Source organism: Raphanus sativus, chromosome 6, assembly GCF_000801105.2.
Source record: "Raphanus sativus cultivar WK10039 chromosome 6, ASM80110v3, whole genome shotgun sequence".
NCBI lineage: Eukaryota > Viridiplantae > Streptophyta > Magnoliopsida > Brassicales > Brassicaceae > Raphanus > Raphanus sativus.
In genome coordinates this window covers 38467779-38491268 of record NC_079516.1, presented here as the reverse complement: position 1 = coordinate 38491268, position 23490 = coordinate 38467779, and the positions used below count along the sequence as shown (strand labels likewise).

At 35.1% G+C, this 23490-nt stretch overlaps 3 protein-coding genes across 4 annotated transcripts; 2 read left to right on the top strand and 1 right to left on the bottom strand.

Annotated features, from left to right (window-relative positions):
- Window positions 1-1402: 1402 nt before the first annotated feature.
- Window positions 1403-3899, bottom strand: LOC108830675 (cold-responsive protein kinase 1-like). Of its 2 annotated transcripts, none has more exons than XM_018604269.2 (7): window positions 3721-3899; window positions 3340-3415; window positions 3115-3230; window positions 2807-3017; window positions 2484-2727; window positions 2254-2404; window positions 1403-2129 (listed from the first exon to the last, which is right to left on the bottom strand). In XM_018604269.2, exons 2-7 carry the CDS (start codon window positions 3398-3400, stop codon window positions 1737-1739), a joined length of 1176 nt encoding a protein of 391 aa, XP_018459771.1. In that variant the 5' UTR covers window positions 3401-3415; window positions 3721-3899; the 3' UTR covers window positions 1403-1736. The 2 variants fall into 2 exon arrangements, with proteins under 2 accessions (XP_018459771.1, XP_018459769.1); XM_018604267.2 differs by having other exon boundaries at window positions 3340-3422; window positions 3721-3898.
- Window positions 3900-16992: 13093 nt separating this feature from the next.
- Window positions 16993-17756, top strand: LOC130496340 (cold-responsive protein kinase 1-like). Its single transcript, XM_056988339.1, has 2 exons — window positions 16993-17219; window positions 17299-17756. The coding sequence occupies exons 1-2, from the start codon at window positions 17043-17045 to the stop codon at window positions 17701-17703; spliced, it is 582 nt and encodes a 193-aa protein (XP_056844319.1). The 5' UTR covers window positions 16993-17042; the 3' UTR covers window positions 17704-17756.
- Window positions 17757-20117: 2361 nt separating this feature from the next.
- Window positions 20118-23310, top strand: LOC108830689 (serine/arginine-rich splicing factor SR45). The gene is made up of 12 exons (XM_018604287.2): window positions 20118-20402; window positions 20544-20618; window positions 20753-20841; window positions 21010-21056; window positions 21143-21223; window positions 21320-21485; window positions 21571-21790; window positions 21860-21925; window positions 22058-22171; window positions 22461-22527; window positions 22623-22660; window positions 23057-23310. Exons 1-12 carry the CDS (start codon window positions 20233-20235, stop codon window positions 23124-23126), a joined length of 1203 nt encoding a protein of 400 aa, XP_018459789.1. The 5' UTR covers window positions 20118-20232; the 3' UTR covers window positions 23127-23310.
- Window positions 23311-23490: the final 180 nt, after the last annotated feature.

Sequence of the window (23490 nt, the reverse complement as noted above, 5' to 3'; positions counted from 1 at the left end):
TCTCTCCAAAACGCACAATGAAGTCTGGCGATGAGAGAGTCCCAAACCTAGACCTAAAAACGCATTTATATACGTGAATACTTCGAATCTACGGTTCCGATATTCGCGGTGTAACTTATCAAATATATGGTAACTGGCAGATTTTTATCCTTACAAATTATTTTGTTGTTTTCCATTCTTTTTACTAGGGATTGAGCAAAAATACGAACTGACTCAAAGCAAACAAACTCATCCAAACCCAAACCAATTCAAACCAAATCAAAATATATGTCTAAACCATTTAGTTCAAAATTTGATCAACCCAAATGATTCGGTTTTGTTCAGTTTCATTCTAAACAGATTCAAAAAAAACCGAAGTGTTTTTTAAATAGATTAATAAACTATACTTTTAATATTAAGATTTAATATATTAAGATTTAGCCTAAACACTAAACACTAAATATAATTTATAGATTTTATTTCTGATATTTGTATAAAACTAAAAGTTCACTCGAACTGAATATTAGAAAAATCTATAAAAATCTATAAAAATCTTTGTATAATTTCTAGATTTTATAGATTAGAAAAATCTATAAAAATTTATATTTGTATAATTAGAAATATATAAACAATTAGAAAAATCTATAAAATCACTAAAAGTTTTAGTGATATTATAGATTTTAGTTAGAAATATAGAATATATTTGTAATTATACAAATATATTTCTAATTGAATAAACATAGAATAAACATAGATTTTTTCTAATTGAATAAACACTAAATATAATTTATAGATTTTATTTCTGATAGATAGAATAAAAACAACTAAAAGTAAAATAAAAAAATATGAATTTTATACATTGAATAAACAAATATTCAGTGAACTTTTAGTGATTTTATAGATTTTTCTAATTTATAAAAATAGATTTTATAAACAATTAGAAAAATCTATAAAAATCTATATTTGTATAATTTCTGATATAGTTGTAACTGTACAACAAAACTAAAAGTTCACTCGAACTGAATAAACATAAATGAAATTAAATTAAACTAAATTGAATACAAATCAATCCGGATTAAAATCAAACCGAACACGAACCAAACTGAACTAAAATTGAACCAAACCAAACATAAACTAGATCGAATTAATTTGGGTTGACTTTGGTTAAAGTTTTTTAGACCCAAACAAACCAAACCGAAATCATAACAAAACCAACATGTACATCCCTACTTTTTTACTTGCTCTGTTTTTTTTAGCAACACTAAACTAGAGTACAACCACTGAATCATAACTTTATATTCTCTATGGAAGCTATTTATCAGCGGTTAGTTAATACATATACACCACCATTCGATAAGGAAGAAAAACTTACATGATATCTTTGATCTTCTTTAGCATGGTCCGTTATGCATAAATCTTCATAAAACGCTCAATGTAGTGGTGTATAAATAGAACCGTCACATATTATATACATACACTCAAACCATATCAGTTTCAAACTTCTATATATATACACTCAAATCTTTGTTTGCAAAATGCAACTGAAGAGAACTTTAACAACAACGAGGCAGAAAACCGCATTTTTGAGAGTCGCTATTGATTCAAAACCTAAGAGAAACCTCTCTGAGAACTCAATAAATAAGAAGAAGAAGATGATGATGATGAGACACACAGAAACATCAGCCGCTTTTTCTCCCACGGCCACTTATATCTCAAAAACAAAAACTGTTCAGAAAAAAAAAGAACTTTATTCTTCTCTAAATGGTACTGCTGAATGAACAACCCGCATTAGCTGATGAAGCCCCTGATGAGTTATCTCTAGTGCCAGAGCTAGAGGTGACATTATAAGAAGAAGGGTTTACGTAGTTGTGTCTGTTCACTTCCCCTGCCTTTGTTTCCACCGGTTCTCTCACTTTCAAGTCCATAAAATCAGATATCAAACCCGGCCTTGTTATTTTCTTGTTGTCTAAACCCCTCACCCCCGTTAACAGTTTTACCACCTTGGACATACTTGGCCTTAGCTTAGGACTATCTTGCGTGCACAAAAGACCTATTTTTAGGTACCGGCAAGCTTCTTCTGCGTCAAAGACTCCGTTTAACCCTGTATCAACAAGATCCACTAGCTCATTCCTCTCATAAAGTTCCCAAGCCTGTGGAATGCAAGACAAGGTTAAGAACTTAGACACTGCGAACTAGATCAGATAAACACATAGTGAATGCGAGAGTGACCCAGCTCTGGTGAGTTGTTATAAATATACTAAGCAAGAGGCTTACTCTTTCTAGAAGATATTGATATTCTGTGGGCAACCGCAAGTTTCTGTTACTTCTTCCACTGACTATCTCCATAAGAAGGACTCCAAAGCTGTATATATCTGCTTTACGTGTTAACTGTCCCCTAACCGCATACTCTGGCGCTAGATAACCACTGCCAAATTAATACATGTGTGAACAAATGTAAAGACCTGAACAAGAAAAGAAGGGAGATAGAAGCGTTTGGAACTCACAGTGTACCAGCGACACGAGTGCTGACATGAGTCATGTTCGGTGGCATAAGCCTTGCAAGTCCAAAATCAGATATCTTGGGGGACAAGTGTCTGTCAAGTAAAATGTTGCTTGCCTTGATATCTCTATGAACTATTTGTGGCCTTGCTTCTTCATGAAGAAATGCAAGACCTTTAGCAATCCCAATGCAGATATTGGCACGTGTACTCCAATCAAACTGTACCCCACTCCTAGTGTATCCCCCAGCTGCAAAAAAAAAAAACATTGACTCGGTTAGAGATGACATTACAAACACCTAGAGAGTTTAACAAACAACGAGAATCACCTAGAAGCGTCTTGTCAAGGCTATTGTTCTCGAGATAGTTGTAAACAAGAATCCTATGATTCCCCTCCACGCAGCATCCATATAACTTAACTAGATTCTCATGCTGTATCTCTGATATCACATTGATCTCGGTCAAGAACTCTTTTACACCTTGTCTTGATTCAGCCGACAGGACTTTGATAGCTGCGACCTTTCCATCTTTAAGATGACCCTATAGTCATAGAATTTGTTTTCCCCCAGAGAATTAAGAAGATGAAGAGAGCATTTGAGAAAGAAGAGTAAGCAAAAGATCTTTTTTTCTTATTTACCTTGTACACAGAACCAAACCCTCCTTCTCCAATTTTGTTCACGGGATTGAAATCATCTGTAGCCTGACGAATCTCTTTGTATTTGTAAATCTTTACCTTGTCTGACACTGAAAGTTCTGTTTGCGTATATATATACACACTAATTAGAGGAAACCTTCTATTTAAAAACAATGCAGAAAGTAGTAACCTTTCTATTTCAATAACCATTAAATCATGTATATTTACCTCCATCAACTTCTGAAGGCTTTCCTCCACTCTTGTGGCGTGAGAACCAGAAGCAATCCATCGGTAAAAGACAGGCCTGTGAACTGTTTCTGCGATTAATTATAATGTTTACCCACGAAACAAGATTTGACTTTTAACTAGTAAACCAGCCATAGGTGATACTTGATAGATCCATTTAAATTACAAATAAAAGAATCATTTTCCAGATAATAAACCTTAAAAACACTCTAGTGGAGACCAAAAACCTTAAAAGTTAAAGCAACTATAAAAAGCTGTTAGCTTGCAATCTTGGTCTTCTCAAGATTGAGAGCAAAAACTAGAAACAGACGAGGATTAAACGATATTAACAGAAAAAAAGGAGAGAAGAAAAGAGAAACCCACCTGAGGGAGGGAGAGAGAAAGTGATTCAGAAGTGGCAGGTTTTCTATTTGGCTAAAGTTCGAATATAAAGGCTCTGTCTCTACGCAAAAGTCAAAACAGAGTCGCTGTCTCTCTCTTCTTGTTTGGCCTCGTGTGTGTGTGTGGATATCAGATAACGGGTTTGTTGAGATATATGACTAGAAAAGAGATGAACGAAGAATAACGAAGACGTTCTTTTGTCTGCTGGCGGGTAAAAGTCAACGACTAAGCTGCACAGGTTTGCATCTTATACGTTGCTCTCGACGACCGTCTTTTTTTACTTTTATTTTATTTCTTATATTTTTCCAAATGTCTATCTGGTTAATGATTTATGAAACGACTTTCTTGATAAACCCTCGTTTAACTAATTTGACTTTCGAATAATTAGCAACTCTACGTTTCTTTCATGGGCAAAAATTCTTCATCTTTCTTGGAAAGCACAGAGTCAACTTTTCTTATGCCCCTAATTTTTTTAGAGCTAATTTTTTATGGGTTCACTTGATTTCATATGCTATTTTTTCATAATTTTTTTTTTATCAAAACCGAAAATTCCAAATCAAATTCTTTCTTCTCTTCAAAACTAAATCCTAACACTCCATATGGATTAGTGAACCCTTAGACAAATATTTAAGTTCTATACCTTTCAAATTTGGAAAAAAATATATTTTGAAATCATTTTTAATTATATTTTGATGATTTTTGCGAAAATATGAAAAAACAGTCACGATTCCAGTTTAATTTTACGATTTTTCGTTTGACATATAAAACTAAAAAAAAATATGTCCTCGAGAGATTAAGGAATGAGATATAGGGTCAAATAAGGATTTCCCTCTAAAGGAGATATTATTTTTAGTATTATGCCTATGACAAGTCTAATTATGGATGAACCAATTATTTGCTTTCTTGTTTATAATATTTGAATAAATGCTTTTCAACATGTATTGTCAAAAAAGGAAAGCAAACCTTTCAAAAGAATGCATCATGATTTCCTTTTGTAAAGTTATTTTATTCATATACTTGAATAGAGATTTCTCACAGAGATTCACATACACAAAAGCATTTTATATATCGAAATAATTCACCAAATGAATCAGAGTATTACATTATACACTTTAATCTAACAAACTAACCATGTAGATATATTAGGAATTCTAACCTATTTAATTTGTACTAGTAAGACCATGCCCATTAGGGGTTCATGGGTGGGGTTCACACCCTTCCCAAAAAAAAAAAAAAATATATATGCACAGTGATGAACCCCATCTCCTAAAGTTTTTTGGGTTGAACTCTTTTCTCCTGAAGTTCGTCACTGTAGCGCGGACCCCACGTGTCGTGGTGGCCCGCGATTGGTCAATTTTTTTTTTTTTTTAAGAAAATCAAAAAGAAAATAGAAAAAGTTTAATAATAAAATATTAAAAGGATGAACCCCAAGAGGGGTTCATTGATGGGGGTGCTCTAAGTATCATTGTGTCACACCACCTAGCATAATGAAATTCTATTTTGTTTTTAATTTTAAAATTGAGTGTGAAACTATATATCAATATTAATTAGGCCTCATTTAAATATTTGAAGAGAGAGTAGTCCATATGTAAGCTGCATTAGAGTATCAATCGGTTGCCCTGACCAGATCTGTCCCGTAAAATTTTAGGCACATATTTCAAAGCTCAGCCCGACTCTAAAAAGTTATATAATTTTTTTGAGTCTTTCAGATTTAAAATTTTAAAATTGAATACATTAAATTTAAATAATCATTCATATGTTTATAAATCCAAAATAAAATAAACTTACCTACTAAACCAAATAAAACGTAATAACAAATAAAAATAAAATAAATTCTTTCAATTTTATAGGATCAAGATCATGATGTTCTTCAATGACTTAATGTTCTCATCGTCATCAAAAGTTACATATAAATATAAAAAAAATTGACATGTATATACATATTTAATTTAAAAAGTTTACATTCCGCGATCCAAATAACATATTAATATTTATAAATATTATAAACTAAAATTTAAATTCAATCTAGACTTTCTTTCTTCAGCATTCATAAACTTTAAAATTTTGTTATAAACAAATCAATGTCAAAGCAATCTTAAATTATTAAATATTTTAAATTAATATCAAATATATAGAATAAAAAACTTACCATATAAGAGAATAGTCTAAATTAATCTCTTAGAAAATTAAATATTTTAAATAATTAAATAGATTAAATATTTTTTGAACCGGTTTATCCCAAATATGTTTAACCTCAAAACACTTAAAGTTTAAATAGGTTAAACTCGAAAGACCTAATTTTTAGTTTATATAATTAAATCCAAACTCAGTAATTTATAGTGTTAAACAGAATACTGTGGATTTTGATCATAATTGACATGTCTACAGTTCCATTTGAGGATTAGTTTGAACATTTCTATAGGTTTGGGATACTGTCAATAAAACATATCTATAGGTTCGGGATACTGTTAATAAAAAACTAGTAATAATGTGATAACATGTACGGAATCTATTCTATTAAAAGAGAAGTCACAACTTCTCATTCATGTGTGATATTTTAGAAAATTAACTACTTACTAGAGTTGGTCAAATTGTATTTTTAATATTCATATTATTTCATCTCAATTACTAATCGTCATATTTTCTCCTAGACCAAAACAAAACTATAATTAATCAAACATTAAACCAAAAGCAAACTGTAATTAACCAAACCTAACAAAAAAATCATGAAACAAAACAGAGAGGCACGAATGAACATCTACAATCATTATTATACTATAATTCATCAAAGTCGACCAATTCATTTTAAAGCAACACTTTCTTTCCTTCTTGGTATACATGGCGTTATCAGTTTCACTTTATTTGCAGAACTTCAATTATAATTAATCACAAGTCTGAAGCATTTTGTTTTTAAGCAACAGCTTCGTTGCTTCTTGGTGTACATGGTGTGATCAGTTTCCCATGATTTTTAGAACTTTCTTCTGGTCATTTGATACAGTTTCATTGTTTTAGTTCTTTGATATGTGAATAATTTTTAAAGTACATTCATACATTTTGAAACTCTGAACATATATGAACTTCATATGTGAATAGAACTTCTTCCATCAACTTTTAAAAAATAGATAGATTTTCGTTTGATTAAAAAAGCAATATTATCTTTGATATAATACATATCATTATCGATACTGAACAAAACTATAGAATATTCCAAGCATTATTAAAATATCATAGATTGTTGCCTTGATTTTCTGTGATATTATCCTTAATTCTTTCGGAATATTCAAAACAAAACCATCTTATATACTACAATCACGTTATATAACAACCAATTCAGATAATACTATATTTTAAAAAGATCTTTTATAAATCTCAGAGAATACACTTAATTGAATACACTAGTACTAAATAGACAGCTATATATACAGATAGGAAGACTCATAATATTCTTCATCACTACAAACTCAAAACTTTAAAGCCATGTCTCAGAATAAGATGATTTCTTTGCTCAAAAACGTCAAGCCCTTCAAGCAAGGATGGCTCATTCAAGTGAAATTGCTTCATTCGTGGAGACAGAGAACCAAATATGGAGGAGATACTCTAGAGTTAATTTTCGCTGATCAGACTGTGAGATGATTAGTCCTTATCTGTTTTTAGTAAGATTATGCGTTTATGTACTAAGTTTTGATCTCTATTATTTGATCAGGGTGATAAAATTCACTGTTCGTGCAAGAGGAATTACATTCAACGTACGCACACAGCAAACTGCGTTTTGGTGAATGGCGACTGATAGACACGTTCTCAGTGTCCATGTCAACAGGAATGTACTGTCCAACAAATTATATATGTTTAATATAGTTTGTATACTTATATATGTTTACCATTAATCTATTTGTATATCATTAATCTATTTTACCTTAAACCATTTTTTAAAAAAACTATATAGTTTATTCTCCAAATTTTTAAAAACATAATGTTTAATTATTTACTCGATCATATAAATCTATGGAGCTAAAAGTTTAATTTTTTAAAAACTATCTACATTTATCTCATGATACAATAACTTTGAAAATGACAATAAAACAATTATATAAACATAAATGAAACAAAAACCCGCCCGGTTGGGCGGGTGAAAATCTAGTTTTTTATTAAATATGGATTTTCAATGATAGGTTTTAAAATAATAGTTAAACCTACAAAGTTTTTTTTTTTTTGAAAAAAGAGTTAAACCTACAAAGTTAGGTGATGAAATGCATAAACAATGATACAAATCGTGGATTTGAAAGCAATTACGGTGAAAAGTCAAAGGAAACATGATCACATTTTCTCGTATATAACACGAACACAAGGAAGATATGGGACTATGTTCACACAACAGAAGATGGGGGACTGGTAAAAGGCTAAAAGCAAAAAATTTAAGCTCTAGGGTCAGCGCCTTTTAACAATGATGACGACATTCTTGGGTGAGATGGTGGGATCAATGATGATGGGGAAGCATTACAACTTTTTTTTTTTGGTCAATGATGATGGGGAAGCATTACAACTTTCAGTGTCCTTATTCTTGGAGAAACATAAAAGTGGCGGATGTTATTTTTACGTGGGCCAAAATTATAAAATACTGTTTAATACCTTAATAAATTTGACAGAGGCAATACTAAAAATCTATATAAAATTACACTAAATTTTCAAATCTATGGCGGGCTGCTGCCCCACCCAAATTCAAAGTACATTCGCCACTAAACATAAGTCTATCAAGCAAGATCAATGTCTCAAGCACTGGTCCTAATGCAGCTCAAATAGACCAGTACGGCCCTATCAGTTCCTGCTTTAACACCACCAAATAGACCAGTACGGCCCTATCAACGCTGCCACATCCAACTATCCAAGATAGATACAATAATGGACAATACAGAAGGAAGCTAATGCTTTCAAGGTAAGGTATTTCTCAACTCAGTCGCTCTCTCTTTTGTCTCTGATTCTCACAAATTGACGGATGCTTGTCTTTGGTAATGTTAAACTCGATATAAATAAATAAAAAGCAGGAACTGATAGGCCCGCACTGGTCTGTTCGAGCTGCATTAGGACCAGTGCTTGAGACATTGATCTTGCTTGATAGACTTACGTTTCTCCAAAAACAAGGAGGCTCAATTGAAGCTGTAATGCTTCCCATCTCTCGCCATATCACCTAGGAAATGTCGCCATCATTGCTAAAATGCGCTGACCCTAAAGCTTAAAAACTCTGTTCTGATCCTCTGTAAAACTTTGTCTGACGTATGAAATGTGTTCCTGCTGGAGGTGACGTCTGAAGTTTTATTCATACAGCCCAGGTTTCATTCATCAAATTTCACGGAGCAGTGAAGAAAGTTCACCTGAAGACTCTGTTTTTACCGGTCCAAATTTTCAGTCGTGTGAACACATTCCCATTTATTCCTTCTGTACATGTCTATGTGATACACAAGAAAAAAACATGAAAATGTGATGAAGTTCCCTTCCACTTTCTTATAGCCGTAGTTGCTTTCAAAACCTCTGTTTTGTCATTGTTTATGCATTCATCACCTAACTCTATAGGTTTAAAACTATATTTTTTAACATTTAATTCAGAATCTCAATATTTAATAAGCAGTTCCGTGTTTTTTTTCTTATACACGTTATCACACAACACAGCGTTACATGTTAGACCAAATTGAATTGGGTATAAATCATAATCGATTTTCATGGCTATTTTGTAAGATTAAAGTGTATCTGGTAACCATACTATTCATTGTATAAGTTATTCAATAAATAGTAGAATCATTTTGTGTGTGTGAAACCCGTGTGAGAAATCTCTATTGAAATTATATATGAATAAAAAATTAACAAAACAAAACAACATGCATTTTTTGACAACGAAGTATTGGTTTTTCTTTCGAAGAAGATTGATCTTTTGAGCATCATGCTTGATGTAACGAGAAGCTGTTGGAGATTTCCCATGGATCCTTAAACTTAGACAACAAGGGAGAGATTGTTGAGTTATGTTGACTGAGTTTGTATGAAGCTGTGAGACGCAACATGAGTAGCTGTGACAAGACGATGTCTAGAAGGTGCTGAACGTAGAAAACAAAGTTGCTGCAGCGGTGAAGCTTTGGTTCGTGCACCTGTGTTACACATGGAGAGTGGTGTGTGACACACGCTTCGAAGAAGAAAAAAGAAATATCAAAATGCGATGATGTGGGATATTTTCTTATGCAATGGATGACTATTAAAGGAAAAGAGTCACGTGGGCTTCAAGACATTAGAAGATCTATATGAACTTAGTTACAACAAAAAGCCTAATTAATAAGATGAGATTAGTGGGCTTGAGAAGATTAGAGTTTACTCGTTGGAGTATAAAGAGACGAAGGCGGTGACAGGAGCAGTCACGCGTCTAGGATTTATTGAAGATGCATATGGATGTGTATGACGTCGTCCTACCAGACAGTTGAGAGATCTGTTGGTAGTTTTGTTAGAGAGAATTATACTCGTCAAGAAGACAAAGAGTAGTAGTTCTCTCATCATTATAATTCTAGATAAGAGTGGTCGGCACGGATGTGTGCTGGTACCATATAGCAATTGTAGTTGCTATCTTTTCTAGTGAATGAGTTCTAGACTTGGTCCCGGGGATGTAGGAAACAAACCTCGTTAACAAATTTCTATGTGTCCTTTCTTTATGCACTAACATACTTGCGATCTAAGATATTTGCATACAGATACATAGACTAGCCATGAATCTGTTCTTACGTCTTTTTCCTGTTGACCATACATGTTGAAGAGCGTTTGTTCCAAATATTGTAATCAGGAAGGAAAATAATTGGTTCATCCTTAATGGACAAGACATTGGCCTATACTAAAAAAACAATATTTATACCAAGAAAGATGAAGAATTATGCCCATGAATAAATCATAGATTAAAGATTAGTGATAATACGAAATATTTGAATTATGCCCATGAATAAAGCATAGATTAAAGATTAGTGGTAATACGAAATAATTAAATAATTAAACGACTAAGAAAGTCGGTTCATAAATGATTAACGGGGAGATGAGAAAGAGAGAAAAATAAAGTAAGAAAAGACCGTAGCGTTGCTTGGTCGTCAGAGCAACTAATAAAGAAAGATACTGACGTCTGTTTATAATTGACTTTTACCCGCCTCTATAAATCGACCCTCTTCCTGCTTCTTCTTGTAATCACTTTCACTTTCATGTATATCCTAATCCTTTATATATCACAACCTCAATAGGATTAGGATAACTTATAACCTAAGCTAACTTCAAGTTTATCTCAATATTGTCCCCCCTAAGCTTGAAGTCTTCATCTTTCACATTTTGAACTCCAATCAGTCTTCTCATATCTGCAAACTTAGCACGGCCAAGTGACTTGGTTAATATGTCCGCCTTTTGTTCATTCCCTGGAACATAGTCAACCTCAACTTGCTCGTTTTCTACACACTCTCTTATAAAGTGAAATCTCCGATGTATATGCTTGCTTCGTCCGTGGAACACATGATTCTTAGTGAGAGCAATTGCTGACTTGTTATCAACTCTAATAGTTGTTTTCTTGCATGTCTCACCAACAACTTCGCTTAAGAGTTCTTGGAGCCAGATAGCTTGCTTCGCTGCCTCTGTTGCGGCCATAAACTCAGCCTCACACGACGATAACGCCACGACCTCCTGTTTTTGAGAACACCAAGTTATAGGACTCTGATTGAGGTAGAATATGTGTCCGGTTGTGCTTCTTCCATCGTCAATATCAACGTTATGTGAGCTATCACAGAAACTGACCAACTCTTGACTTGTAGACCTTCCGAAACAGAGCCCTAATGATGTAGTTCCGCGTAAGTATCTCAGGATTTGTTTCAACGCTGCTCCGTGGGATTCCTTTGGATCCTGCATATACCTGCTAAGTAACCCAACACTATAAGATAGGTCAGGTCGTGTATGCAATAGATAACGAAGACACCCAATGCTTCTCATGTATTCTCTTTCATTAATGCTTCTCTCGTTTGAAGCCTTTGACAGTCTCAGGTTTATGTCCATAGGTATATGAGTAAGATTGCACCCGTCCATGCTTGCTTCCTCGAGAATCTTACGGGCATATTTATCTTGTGACAATACGATTCTTCCATTAAGCTGACTAACTTCAATACCCAAGTAGTAAGTTAACTCGCCCAAATCACTCATCTCGAACTTCTCTGACATCTCTCGTTTGAACTCCATGATCGCTTGTACACACGAACCTATGACAAGCAAGTCATCGACGTATACACAAACAATAAGAAGTCCTCGTTTTTCTTCTCTTCTATAAAGTGATGGTTCCTTGGAGCATCTAGTGAAACCAAGACTGTGTAGAATTCTATTGAGCTTCACATTCCAGGCCCTAGGAGCTTGTCTTAATCCATAGAGAGCTTTGTTTAATTTATAAACCTTCTCTTCCTTTCCCTTGATCTCGAACCCCTCAGGTTGTGTAACATACACTTCTTCCTTCAAATCTCCATGTAAGAATGCGGTTTTAACATCTAGATGATGTATAACCCATCCTTTAGAAGCTGCAAACGCAATAACAAGTCTGATTGTCTCAATACGGGCCACTGGAGCGAAAACCTCGTCATAATCAATACCATGACGTTGAACATAACCCTTAGCTACCAGTCGAGCTTTGTATTTGCTAATGCTTCCATCTGCATTCCGTTTTATTTTGAAAACCCATTTCAAACCAATAGGTTTGAATCCTTTAGGTAAGTCAACAAGAATCCATGTGTTGTTTTTCTCTATTGAGAACAACTCATCTTTGCACGCGTCGATCCAAACTTGTAGTTTCTTCGCCTCATTGTAGTCCCAGGGTTCATTATTAATAACCATTAGGAGTCTTTCACACTCCACTTCTGCAAGAAGAATGTAATCATCTAAGTATGATGGCTTTGTACTTACTCTCGATGATCTCCTAACAAACGGCGGTGACTGTTCTTCACTGTCTTCCCCGTCTTCTTCCTCCTCTTCTGCATCTTCTTCTTCCTCGTGTTCTGGTTCATCGTTCGGTATATCTTCAGTATAACTTTCATCATCTTGTAGAGGCATTATTTCGATTTCAAACGCACCAGAGTCACTTTTACCCATCTCAGTCGAGTCCCAATTCCATCGTTTAGCTTCATCAAAGAAAACATCACGGCTAACAACAATCTTCTTACTAGAAGGATCAAACAGACGGTAGGCTTTAGTCCCTGGCTCAATTCCTAGATGTACTAAAACTCTGGAACGATCATCCAACTTTCTTCTGCCCACTGTCTCTGTTCTAGCATAACATACACACCCAAAAACTTTAATATGCTCAATGTTTGGAGGTCGGTTTCGTAGAGCTTCATAAGGTGTTTGTTCGGATAAGGCTCTTGTTGAGATCCTATTAATCAGATAAGTGGCGTGTCTTACTGCTTCTCCCCAAAGACTATTTGGTACACTCATATGTTTCAGTAAGCTTCTTGTCATCTCAAACAGAGTACGGTTTCGACGCTCTACGACTCCATTCTGTTGTGGTGAATAAGGTGCTGTTAAGTGCCTCACGATCCCATTCTTATCGCAATAATCCTTAAATTCATAAGAAGTAAACTCGCCACCTCTGTCAGTTCGGAGTGTTTTTACTGTCAACTTTGTTTCTTGCTCCACAAGTTTCTTGAAGTTTCTGAACTTATCAAAGGCTTCACTCTTCTCTGCAAGTAATATCGTCCACATGTACCTTGAAAAATCATCAATCAAAACAAAGACATAACGCTTCTGTCCTGGTGTAGGAGGTACAATGGGTCCGCATAAGTCTCCATGAACAAGTTCTAGTGGTTGTGTTGCTCTGTAAGATGTTGCCGATGGGAATGGTTTCCTGGTTTGTTTACCGAGTAAACATGAAACACAGGTCTCCTTCTCTATCGTCATACTAGGCAATCCGACCACCAATTTTTATTCATCATTAGCTTCATGGTTTCGTTGTTGAGATGACCTAGCCTTGCATGCCATTTAGAAGACTCTGACACGGTTGATACTTGTAAACATTTGATGGTATCGGACTGAAGAACAACTTTATAGAGACGATTCTTTGATCTTTTACATTGGATCCTTAGTTGTCCAGCCGATCAAATACCTTCAGCACATCTTCTTTCATACTCACCTTGCATCCTGCTTCGGTAGCTTGTCCCAAGCTTACTATATTACTTTTCAATCCAGGTATGTAATAGACATTAGTTAGTATCTTCTTGTCGCCTCCCTTCAAAATAAATCTGATGGAGCCTTTTCCTTTAATTTCAATGCGGGAATCATCACCAAACCGAACTATTCCAGTCACACTTTCATCAAGTTTGTAGAAAACCAAACGGTTTCCACTCATATGGTTACTGGCTCCGTTGTCGAGATACCATACATTCTCCATTCCTTGCTCATCTTCGAATATGCTTGGCTTCACCTTCTTTTCGTTTAGGTATACTACTTCATGTACCATTAATTTATCTGCATCTTGTGTATCATCTTCTTTTTTCTCTACTGTCTCTTGTAGTTTAAGCTTTGCGTCAGGACATTCTGAGGCATAGTGACCGGTTTTGTCACAAGAGAAGCAAGTAATGTGACTTTTATCTTTGGTTCCATAATTGCCCTGTTTGTAAGCTTCTCTTTGTGCGTAAAAACCTCCAGACCGTCCCCGGCCTCTACCGCCTCTCCATGCTCCTCGTGTGCCTCGTCCTCGTCCTCTTCCAGGTCCGTAACCATCATACTGAGACTCATTACTAGCGTACATAAGCTTATCTTTGTCATCACTCTGTTCTTCATCATCTTCTTCATTTATCCTTTCTTCATATGCTTTCAATCTTCCAACTATATCTTCAAAGCTAGTTTCGTTAAGGTTTAGCATTTGTTCGATAGAGGCAACTATTTGAATATACTTCTTCCTTGGTAAGCTCTTCAAGAACTTCTTCACAAGTTTCGGTTCTTCTATCACCTCACCAAATGATGCGCACTTTGAGGATATTTCAGTTAACTTCCCAATGAAACTATCGATGGTATCCTCTCCCTTCATCTTTAGTTTATCGAAATCTGACATTAGAGTACAGAGTCGTGCTTCTCGTACTCTTTCGGCTCCTACATGTCTTGTTTTGATCGCATCCCAAACAGCCTTAGCTGTATCTAGATTACCTACTTGCAGCGTTAGTGCTTCCGGTATAGACTGGAACATTAATGCTATGGCCATGTAGTTTTTCTTCACATGTTTGCTTCCGTCTTCGATTGTTTCCCAGACATCGTTAACCTTAAGAACGATCGTCATCCTCATAGCCCAGACAGTATAGTTTGACGATGTCAGCATAGGTAGCTTAATAGATGAAGATCCAACATCTTTGTTGCTTGTTTCGGCTTCGTTCTTCACTTCCTTCACGTCTCCCATGGTAATCACAGAAAAGCTTCGTGCTCTCGGTTATTAACCTGTCGCTCTGATACCAAATATCGAAATCAAGAATGCTTCGCAAGTCCTCTGTTTTATTAAAGCAAAGGATCTTTCAAACTTACAATCTTTTTGTTATGTCTTACATCTCCACTTTCGTATCATATATATAGGTCTAGCTATTTCCTAAACCTACTTGTAATCACTTTCACTTTCATGTATATCCTAATCCTTTATATATCACAACCTCAATAGGATTAGGATAACCTATAACCTAAGCTAACTTCAAGTTTATCTCAACACTCTTAACTAACCTTGCGGATTCCGACTGACCGAACATCCCAAACTGAACTTAACCAAACTTTTGGCCTTTGGTTCACTCTCGGTTTTGAAATCGGTTTGATTTGGAAGGTTTTTCAAAATCAATTTGGTCACCGGTTTGGTTTAGTTTGGTTTAATGAAACATTTAACCAAATCATTTAAGAAATTATTACTCAAACTAAACCGATATATATGGAATTTAGACTGATGTTAACCAACAAGGCAACAATCAATTAAACTAGCAAAGGTAATCAATTTAATCGAAAATACCTGATTTTAACTGATTTAAACCAAATTTTAATTATTATTTTTAAAAACAACCTTCGGTTAATTTGGATTTTGAAACTGGAAACCAAAATTAACCGATAATAGAATTGAACCAAAATGTTATTTGTAGTAATGTCAAATGGGCGGGTTATTAATGGGCGGCCCATGTCCAAATTGATATGGACCGAAATGGACAGATTCATATTAGACCATAATTAAATTTTGTCCAAATGGGTAAACCCAATTACATCATGGACAACATTGGGCTTAACCACTTGGACAATGGGCGACCCAATAAACTTAAATGTCTAGGGTTTAGAAGATTAGAAGAAAACACAAATCACTTTTTTGTCGTCTGTGTTTCTTCTGCGATTTCTTCGATTCTTCTTTGTATAACAATTTTCCGCCAATACCGAAAAACACAATTTCCCGCCAAAATCAGAAAACACAATTTTTCGCCAAAAACGAAAAACGCAGTTCCCCACCAAAAGCGAAAAACATAATTTCCCGTCAAAACCGAAAACATAATTTCCCGTGAAAACCGGAAGAAAACATAGTTGCCTACCAAAACCAGAAAAACACAATTTCTCGGCAAAACCGAAAAATACAATTTTCCCCCAAAACCGAAAAGCCCAATTTCTGCCAAAACCGAAAAACCTAATTTCTCGCCAAAACCGAAAAACCCAATTTCCCGCCAAAACCGAAAATGCAATTTCCCGTCAAAACCGGAAAAACGCAATTTCCCGCCAAAACCAAAAAATGTAATTTCTCGCTAAAATCGGAAAACGCTATTTCCCGCAAAAACCGAAAAACGCAATTTCTCATAGAAACGGGAAACACACAATTTCCTGCCAAAACCAACAAATATAATTTCCCGCAAAATTTGAAAAACGTAATTTTCCGCTAAAACCGGAAAATGCAGTTTCTCGCGAAAACTAGAAAACATAATTTTCTGTCAAAACCGAAAAACGTAATTTCCCACAAAAATCGAAAAAACTGAAATTATGTTGTTTACATTAAATGGATGTATGGATCCCATGGACAGCCCAACAAATCATGGTCTTATTTGGTTATGGTCTCATTTGGATATGGTTCTATTTGGGCTTCGACCAAAAATGTCCAACAAAAAATGAAGCCCATTCGGACACGCCCAAACCCGCCCAACCACCCAATTGACATCTCTAGTTATTCGGTTAAATTTGGAACTATTTTTTTAAAAAAAAATTTGTTAATCAAAAACCAAAAATTCGGTTCGATTTGGTTCGGAAAACCTAAACCACAGGCCTAGTGCTGACATATGTGTTCACATATGTTTTTGGGCAGTGGTTATTTAGCACCAGAGTATGCGGCTAGGGGGCAATTGACGCGTAAAGCCGATGTATACAGCTTTGGAGTCCTTCTTATGGAGATAGTAAGTGGAAGAAGTAACAAGAACACACGGTCACCAACAAAATATCAATATATTCTTGAAAGAGTAAGCTCTTGTTTATCTGGTCTAGTTCGCAGTGTCTAAGCTCTTACTTTGAGAGATAACCTTGTCTTATATTCCACAGGCTTGGGAACTCTATGAGCGGAATGAGCTCGTGGATCTTGTTGACATAGGGTTAAACGGAATCTTTGACGCAGAGGAAGCTTGCCTGTACCTAAAAATAGGCCTTTTGTGCACGCAAGACAGTCCTCAGCTAAGGCCAACTATGTCCACAGTGGTGAAGTTGTTAACGGGGGAGAAGAATATAGACAATAAGAAAATAACAAGGCCGGGTTTGATATCTGATTTTATGGAGTTGAAAGTGAGAGAACCGGTGGAAACAAAGACAGAGGAAGTGAACAGACACAACTACACAGATCCTAATTCTTATAATGCCTCGCCTATCTCCGGGACTAGTGACAACTCAAATGATTACTCATCAGGGGTTTCATCAACTAATGCGGTTTGTTCATTCAGCAGTACCATTTAGAAAATAAATGTGTTCTCTTTTTTTGAGTGTTTGATGTTTTTGTGTGTCATCATCATCGTTGAGTGTTTGATGTTTTTTGTGTGTATATAAGATTGAAAATTAAATACCAATTGGTCCTAGAAGAAAAAGAAGTAGATTTGACACTTTTTTCATCAGGGTTGGAAGCGTTGGAGTCGCTCTATGCTACTCAAGTCAGAGCATAAGCTAATGATGCTTTTGGCTACTGGACTTTCGCCATAAAATGCAACACTCCACTACTTGCCTTGCAGCACGGCAGATTTATTTGTGCTTATTTTTGCGCTGTAATGCAATGTTTTGGGGAAGACGGAAACAATTTTTCTATAATAATAAAAATTTATTATAGTTAATATAGAGCAATTATAATTACTATACATTAACTAAGAGGTAAAAAATTGTAGAAACCCTCTTGATTCAGTAATTTGACTAATGGTTTATTAATACTTTTATATAATTATCATCGTTTAAAAAAGATAGAAAGCCTAACAATCAGTCATTTATGGTCCAATCCAAAGCATGTCGAAGTTAATAAAGAAATTGAATTGAGTTTGAATCGTAAACCACAAAAGTTGGGACAAATATCATAAAAACCTTAAAAGAGAGAAAAATTCAACTTTATAGTATTGGATATTTTTTCTCTAGAACATAGAAACTAAGATGTGTTTGTGGGAGTTTATTTATAGTGATCGTTAGAATTTCTAAAATATAGTGTTATTGGTTTATAGAATCTCACATCCTCAAGAGAATCTAGTGTTATTGGTTTGATGATTTAGTAATTTTATACATAATCTTTTGTTATTTAAAAAGTTTAGATTTTAATGATTCTTTAAATCTATTAAAGTTTGTGTTTTTGGGAGTTGTAGTCTTCACTATTTAACTTATATAGAGTTTATTGATTTTAAAAGTTGATAGATTTGTTAAAATTTGGTAAGAGTTGTAGAGAGTTTTGTATATTGTGAAAATATGTAGAAATAAATTATTGTAATGATTTTAAGAATCTAAGGTAAATATGTAGTATTCTCCAAATCTTGTTTCATGAGTTAAATGGTTAAGAATATAATTCCCAATAACACTAACTTTAATAGATTTATGAAATCATTAAAATCTAAACATTTTGAATAACAAAAGATTTGTAGAGAATTGTAAATCATTATACCAATAATAAAAGATTTGTAGAGAATTTTATAATCATCATACCAATAACACTAGATTTTATAAATTCTTAAAATCATTAAAAGTATACTTCCCACTAACACCCCCTATATGTTTGTATTCCAATCTATTGCAACACACGATATAAACGGTTCTTCCTAAAAATCAAATGAGTACATTTTCTATTCTCTAATTCGTAGACATATTTTAAATAAAAAAGAGTCGAGAGAAGTAGTTCAAAGAGTTAGATTACCAAAACACAATCGAATTTCTATATTATCAAGAAAATCTAATAAAAATGCATAGTTATAAACTTCAAAACATTCAAAATATTCTATAATTATAAATCTATCATTAATAAGTTTAAATCAGTTATTTATCAGATACAAGACATATTGTACAAACAGACTTAATCTTCGACATATCGAGAATTGAAAACGAAGCTGAAGCAGAACAAAAGGAAAACAAAAATAAAATAAAATAAAATTGAATCAATATTCACAAATATATGAATAGTTCATATATCTCTGAAATAGAAAACCTGAAAGCAAATCAAAAATCAAAATGAAAACCGAATGTATAGTCAAAGACCCAAATTATACCTTATATACTTTAAAATATTAATTATATTTAGTTTTAAATTTATCAAATATTCTAAAAATCCTAATTATAGACCAAATGTTCCAAAACAGGATTATCTTATTATTTTTTATTCGGAATATTTAAATTTACTATTTTTCGACAGAATTGAATCATCCGAATATTTTTTTTCATATATTAAAATTTACCTGAGTTATCCGATACTTAATCTAAAAATGTGAGTTTTATCCAAATTATCTGAGATTATTCAAAAACAGGAACCAAAACAGAATATAACTGAACTCAAAATTTTATCAGGTCTTAACATTGTTACATGAACCAAACTGGAAACCATAATAATCAAACCAAAATCAAACTCAATTCATAACTCATCTACCGGTTTCTATAAACAGAAAGCCACAACATCACCAAACCGAAAACCAAAAAAAGTTTGAAACCGAAACTGAAACTGAACCCAAGCCTAAACATATTACTAAACAAAAAAAAAAGGTTAATAAATTTAGCTGCAAAAAAATATGTCATGCAAAACATGTCATGCAAAAATCTAAAAGAAAAAGTTTTGTAAGACACCACATTTAAAAGCAGCCATCAAACGTGATACATAGGCCTTATAAGCTAAAAAGCCCTTTTAAAATAAAAAAACCTGCCGCGAACGAAAGGACTTTCTTTCACAGTCTCTCCTCTTTACTTTTTATCCGCTCCGCTAGGGTTTCTCTTGAAGCAGAGAAGAGTCTCGCTTTTGCTCGATTCGCTCTCCCCATGGCGAAACCAAGCCGTGGCCGTCGTTCCCCTTCCGCCTCTGGATCCTCGTCTCGGTCCAGTTCCAGATCTCGTTCCCGCTCCGGCTCGAGTCGGTCCAGGTCTACTTCTTCGTCTCCTTCCCGTAGCGTCAGCTCAGGGAGTCGCAGCCCTCCTCGTCGCGGAAAAAGGTTAGGGTTTCTTTCTCGCCTTTTGGATTGGTTATGTTGCTCCTTTAGGAAGTCGATTGAGTCCAAATCTGGTTCAGCTTTGTGAAGATGTTTGTACATGATTGTAATATCTTATGGTGAATGTTCTGTTATATCTTACAGCTCTGCTGGTGCTCCTGCTAGTAGGCGAGGTCGCTCTCCTCCACAGTCCAAAGGAGCCGCCTCTTCACCCTCTAAGTAAAATCTCCAACTCATACGCATATGCTACTTAATAATGTCACGTGTCAACTCATGTGTTGTTGAATTGAAAGTCTCAGTTTTTGTGCTTTCTTTTTTTGCTGATTTTTTACAAATCGAATTATTAATTTCAGGAAAGCTACACCTATTCAGGAATCACTTGTTCTCCATGTTGATTCTCTTACCAGGAATGTTAACGAAGGCCATCTCAAAGAAATATTTGGTATGTGAAATTGCTCCTGCATTTCATCACCTGATAATTGTGTGTAGCAGTACTATATAGTTCATGGATATTCGCTGGCATTGTCGTTTTTTTTTTGTATTGTGCTGGTGCTGGCCATTTTGCTTGGCTACATGTTCATTGCTTCTTTTTCTTTTCTCGTATTATTAGGCAACTTTGGTGAAGTTGTACACGTAGAACTTGCGATGGATCGATCTGTAAGTTGCTATTTCACTCTTCTCTGTTGTTTCTGGCATTACTTGTTTAAGAAATTTGTTCATAACCTCTTTTTACATACTGACAGGTTAATCTTCCAAAAGGATATGCTTATGTTGAGTTCAAGGCAAGATCTGATGCTGAGAAAGCTCAGCTCTCTATGGATGGCGTATGTCTCTCTTCATTATGAAATGCACTATCTTATTATCTCAACATATTATCTGAGAAGATTTATTGCATGCGTTTTTTTGTTTGCTTAACGCAGGGCCAAATTGATGGAAATTTTGTGAAAGCAAAGTTCACACTACCACCGCGTCAGAAAGTACCTCCACCCCCTAAACCTGTTTCTAGTGCACCAAAAAATGAGGCTCCAAAATCTGATAATGCCAGCGCTGACATTGAGAAAGATGGGCCCAAGCGCCCAAGAGAGGGTACGTCTATGTTCATGTTTTGTCATTTTTGTTATTGTTGTATATATGCTTCATATGGTATTAATGATTATTACCATGTGATTAGCTTCTCCACAACGCAAAGCATCACTTTCTCCAAGAAGGCGATCACCACTACCTAGGAGAGGCGCATCACCTAGGAGATTACCTGTTTCTTCTCCTCGCCGGAGGCCTGGCTCTCCTATCCGCCGTCGCGGTGATACACCACCTAGACGCAGGGCAGGATCGCCAGCTAGAGGCCGTTCTCCATCTTCTCCCCCTCCAAGACGAAATAGATCTCCTCCAAGGTTAGTTGTGGTAGCATCTGTTGTATGGTGTTTTCAGAACCAATAGACTCACCTTTTACATGTCAACAGGGGCTCCCCTAGAAGAATCCGTGGCAGTCCTGTTCGAAGACGGTCTCCTCCTCCTCTAAGGCGAAGGTAAGTCTATGCGTTACACATTATACTCCTAGTGATTGCGAGTATGGAAATTACTGCTTCACTAGGCTATGGTACGTAGTACATTAGAGCTGGAAAACGTGTCAGTTTTGTAAATATTTGGGCATGTTTCAGGTCACCTCCAAGGAGGCTACGCAGTCCCCTCAGAAGATCTCCAATCCGCAGACGTAGCCGATCCCCAATTCGTAGGCCTGTTCGCTCTCGTTCAAGGTCCATCTCACCCCGCAGGTATGTTTTAACCCATTTAAGATGCTGTAGGGTTATCTTTGACATCTCCTGGATTTATTGGACTGCAGTTGCATAGCCAAGATAGTACATATGATATAAGAGAGCCATGACATATTTTTTAATTTTGCATAATTGACGCGTTTACTTCCGATTGCCTACTGTGTGTTATCCTTGTTTGTTGGTTTGTTACATATTTGTTCATAGCGACGTGTATACCAAATATGACCAAGTTATATAATATCTATGTGGAGTCTGCAATTGGTGTAAATTTGTTTTCAATTCTAAGCAGGGGACGAGGTCCAGCTGGGAGACGTGGGAGGTCATCTTCTTACTCTAGTTCGCCTAGTCCCAGAAGGGTAAGGGCTTGTTGCTCATCCCTTTTAATTTATAAAAATGTTGATACCTTGTTTAGATATGTGTTTTGACTTTCTGTGTGCGTTTACTAATACAGGTTCCTAGGAAGATTTCAAGGAGCCGCAGTCCTAAGAGGTAAATTACTTTCTTCGCTTAAAACATGTTTTTATCTTAAACCTAGAAACAATTTAGTTTGCACTCTGTAGTATGCATTAGTATAAAATTGCTCGACTGTTAGTCCAACATCTGATGGGAGACGTATAGTAGTAGGAACTGACGTCAGTAAATGATTGACTTGATACCTATTGAATCCACGTGATTGATATTTAAGATCAATAATAGAATATGCTCACCAGTGTTATAAAAAGACAGTATGGTTAAGTGCATAATAACAGTGGTGATAATCTTGGATCTGATAGTTAATGAGATTATGATAGAAAAGGACAAGGATTTGGTTCAAATAATCTGTAAATGTTTTTGATCACAAAGTCTAATCTAAATAGAACGGATTTGTTGTTGCTTAATGTGCAGGCCACTGAGAGGAAAAAGAAGCAGCAGTAACAGCAGCAGTAGCAGCTCACCGCCTCCTCGCAAAACATAATGTAATAAGAATGTACTGAAGTCTTTTAGCTTGTCTTTATTCATCAAGCCTCGGCAGAACTTTTACCAGTAACCAAATGAGAGTTGTGGCTAGTGTTGGATGTTCAAAGATGCTTTTGTGCAAGTCGTGTGATTTGGATTTCGGTAGTATTATTTAATGAGTTGTGACGATAGACTATTTTATTTTTTCACTCCCGTAATAAAGAAGCTAAAAAGACTTTTGATGAAAATGTAATAAATGGATGAACCCGATCTTGTTAGGTAACAACTCTCAAGTATTCCTCTTTGTTATTCCATGAGATTTGACTTGTTTTTCTAAAATCGTAGCACCCCAGCGACGACATAAAATCGTAACGGTATGCTTC

Bases quoted from the DNA above. Each gene is read 5' to 3' on its own strand.
- LOC108830675 (XM_018604269.2), bottom strand. From the start codon at position 3,400: ATGGATTGCTTCTGGTTCTCACGCCACAAGAGTGGAGGAAAGCCTTCA. The intron at 3,018-3,114 runs GTAAATAAGAAA...CTATGACTATAG, and splicing joins GGTTTGGTTCTGTGTACAAG to GGTCATCTTAAAGATGGAAA. The intron at 2,405-2,483 runs GTGAGTTCCAAA...TTAATTTGGCAG, and splicing joins ACTCGTGTCGCTGGTACACT to TGGTTATCTAGCGCCAGAGT.
- LOC130496340 (XM_056988339.1), top strand. From the start codon at position 17,043: ATGTGTTCACATATGTTTTTGGGCAGTGGTTATTTAGCACCAGAGTAT. The intron at 17,220-17,298 runs GTAAGCTCTTGT...TATATTCCACAG, and splicing joins ATCAATATATTCTTGAAAGA to GCTTGGGAACTCTATGAGCG.
- LOC108830689 (XM_018604287.2), top strand. From the start codon at position 20,233: ATGGCGAAACCAAGCCGTGGCCGTCGTTCCCCTTCCGCCTCTGGATCC. The intron at 21,486-21,570 runs GTACGTCTATGT...CCATGTGATTAG, and splicing joins GCCCAAGCGCCCAAGAGAGG to CTTCTCCACAACGCAAAGCA. The intron at 21,791-21,859 runs GTTAGTTGTGGT...ACATGTCAACAG, and splicing joins CGAAATAGATCTCCTCCAAG to GGGCTCCCCTAGAAGAATCC.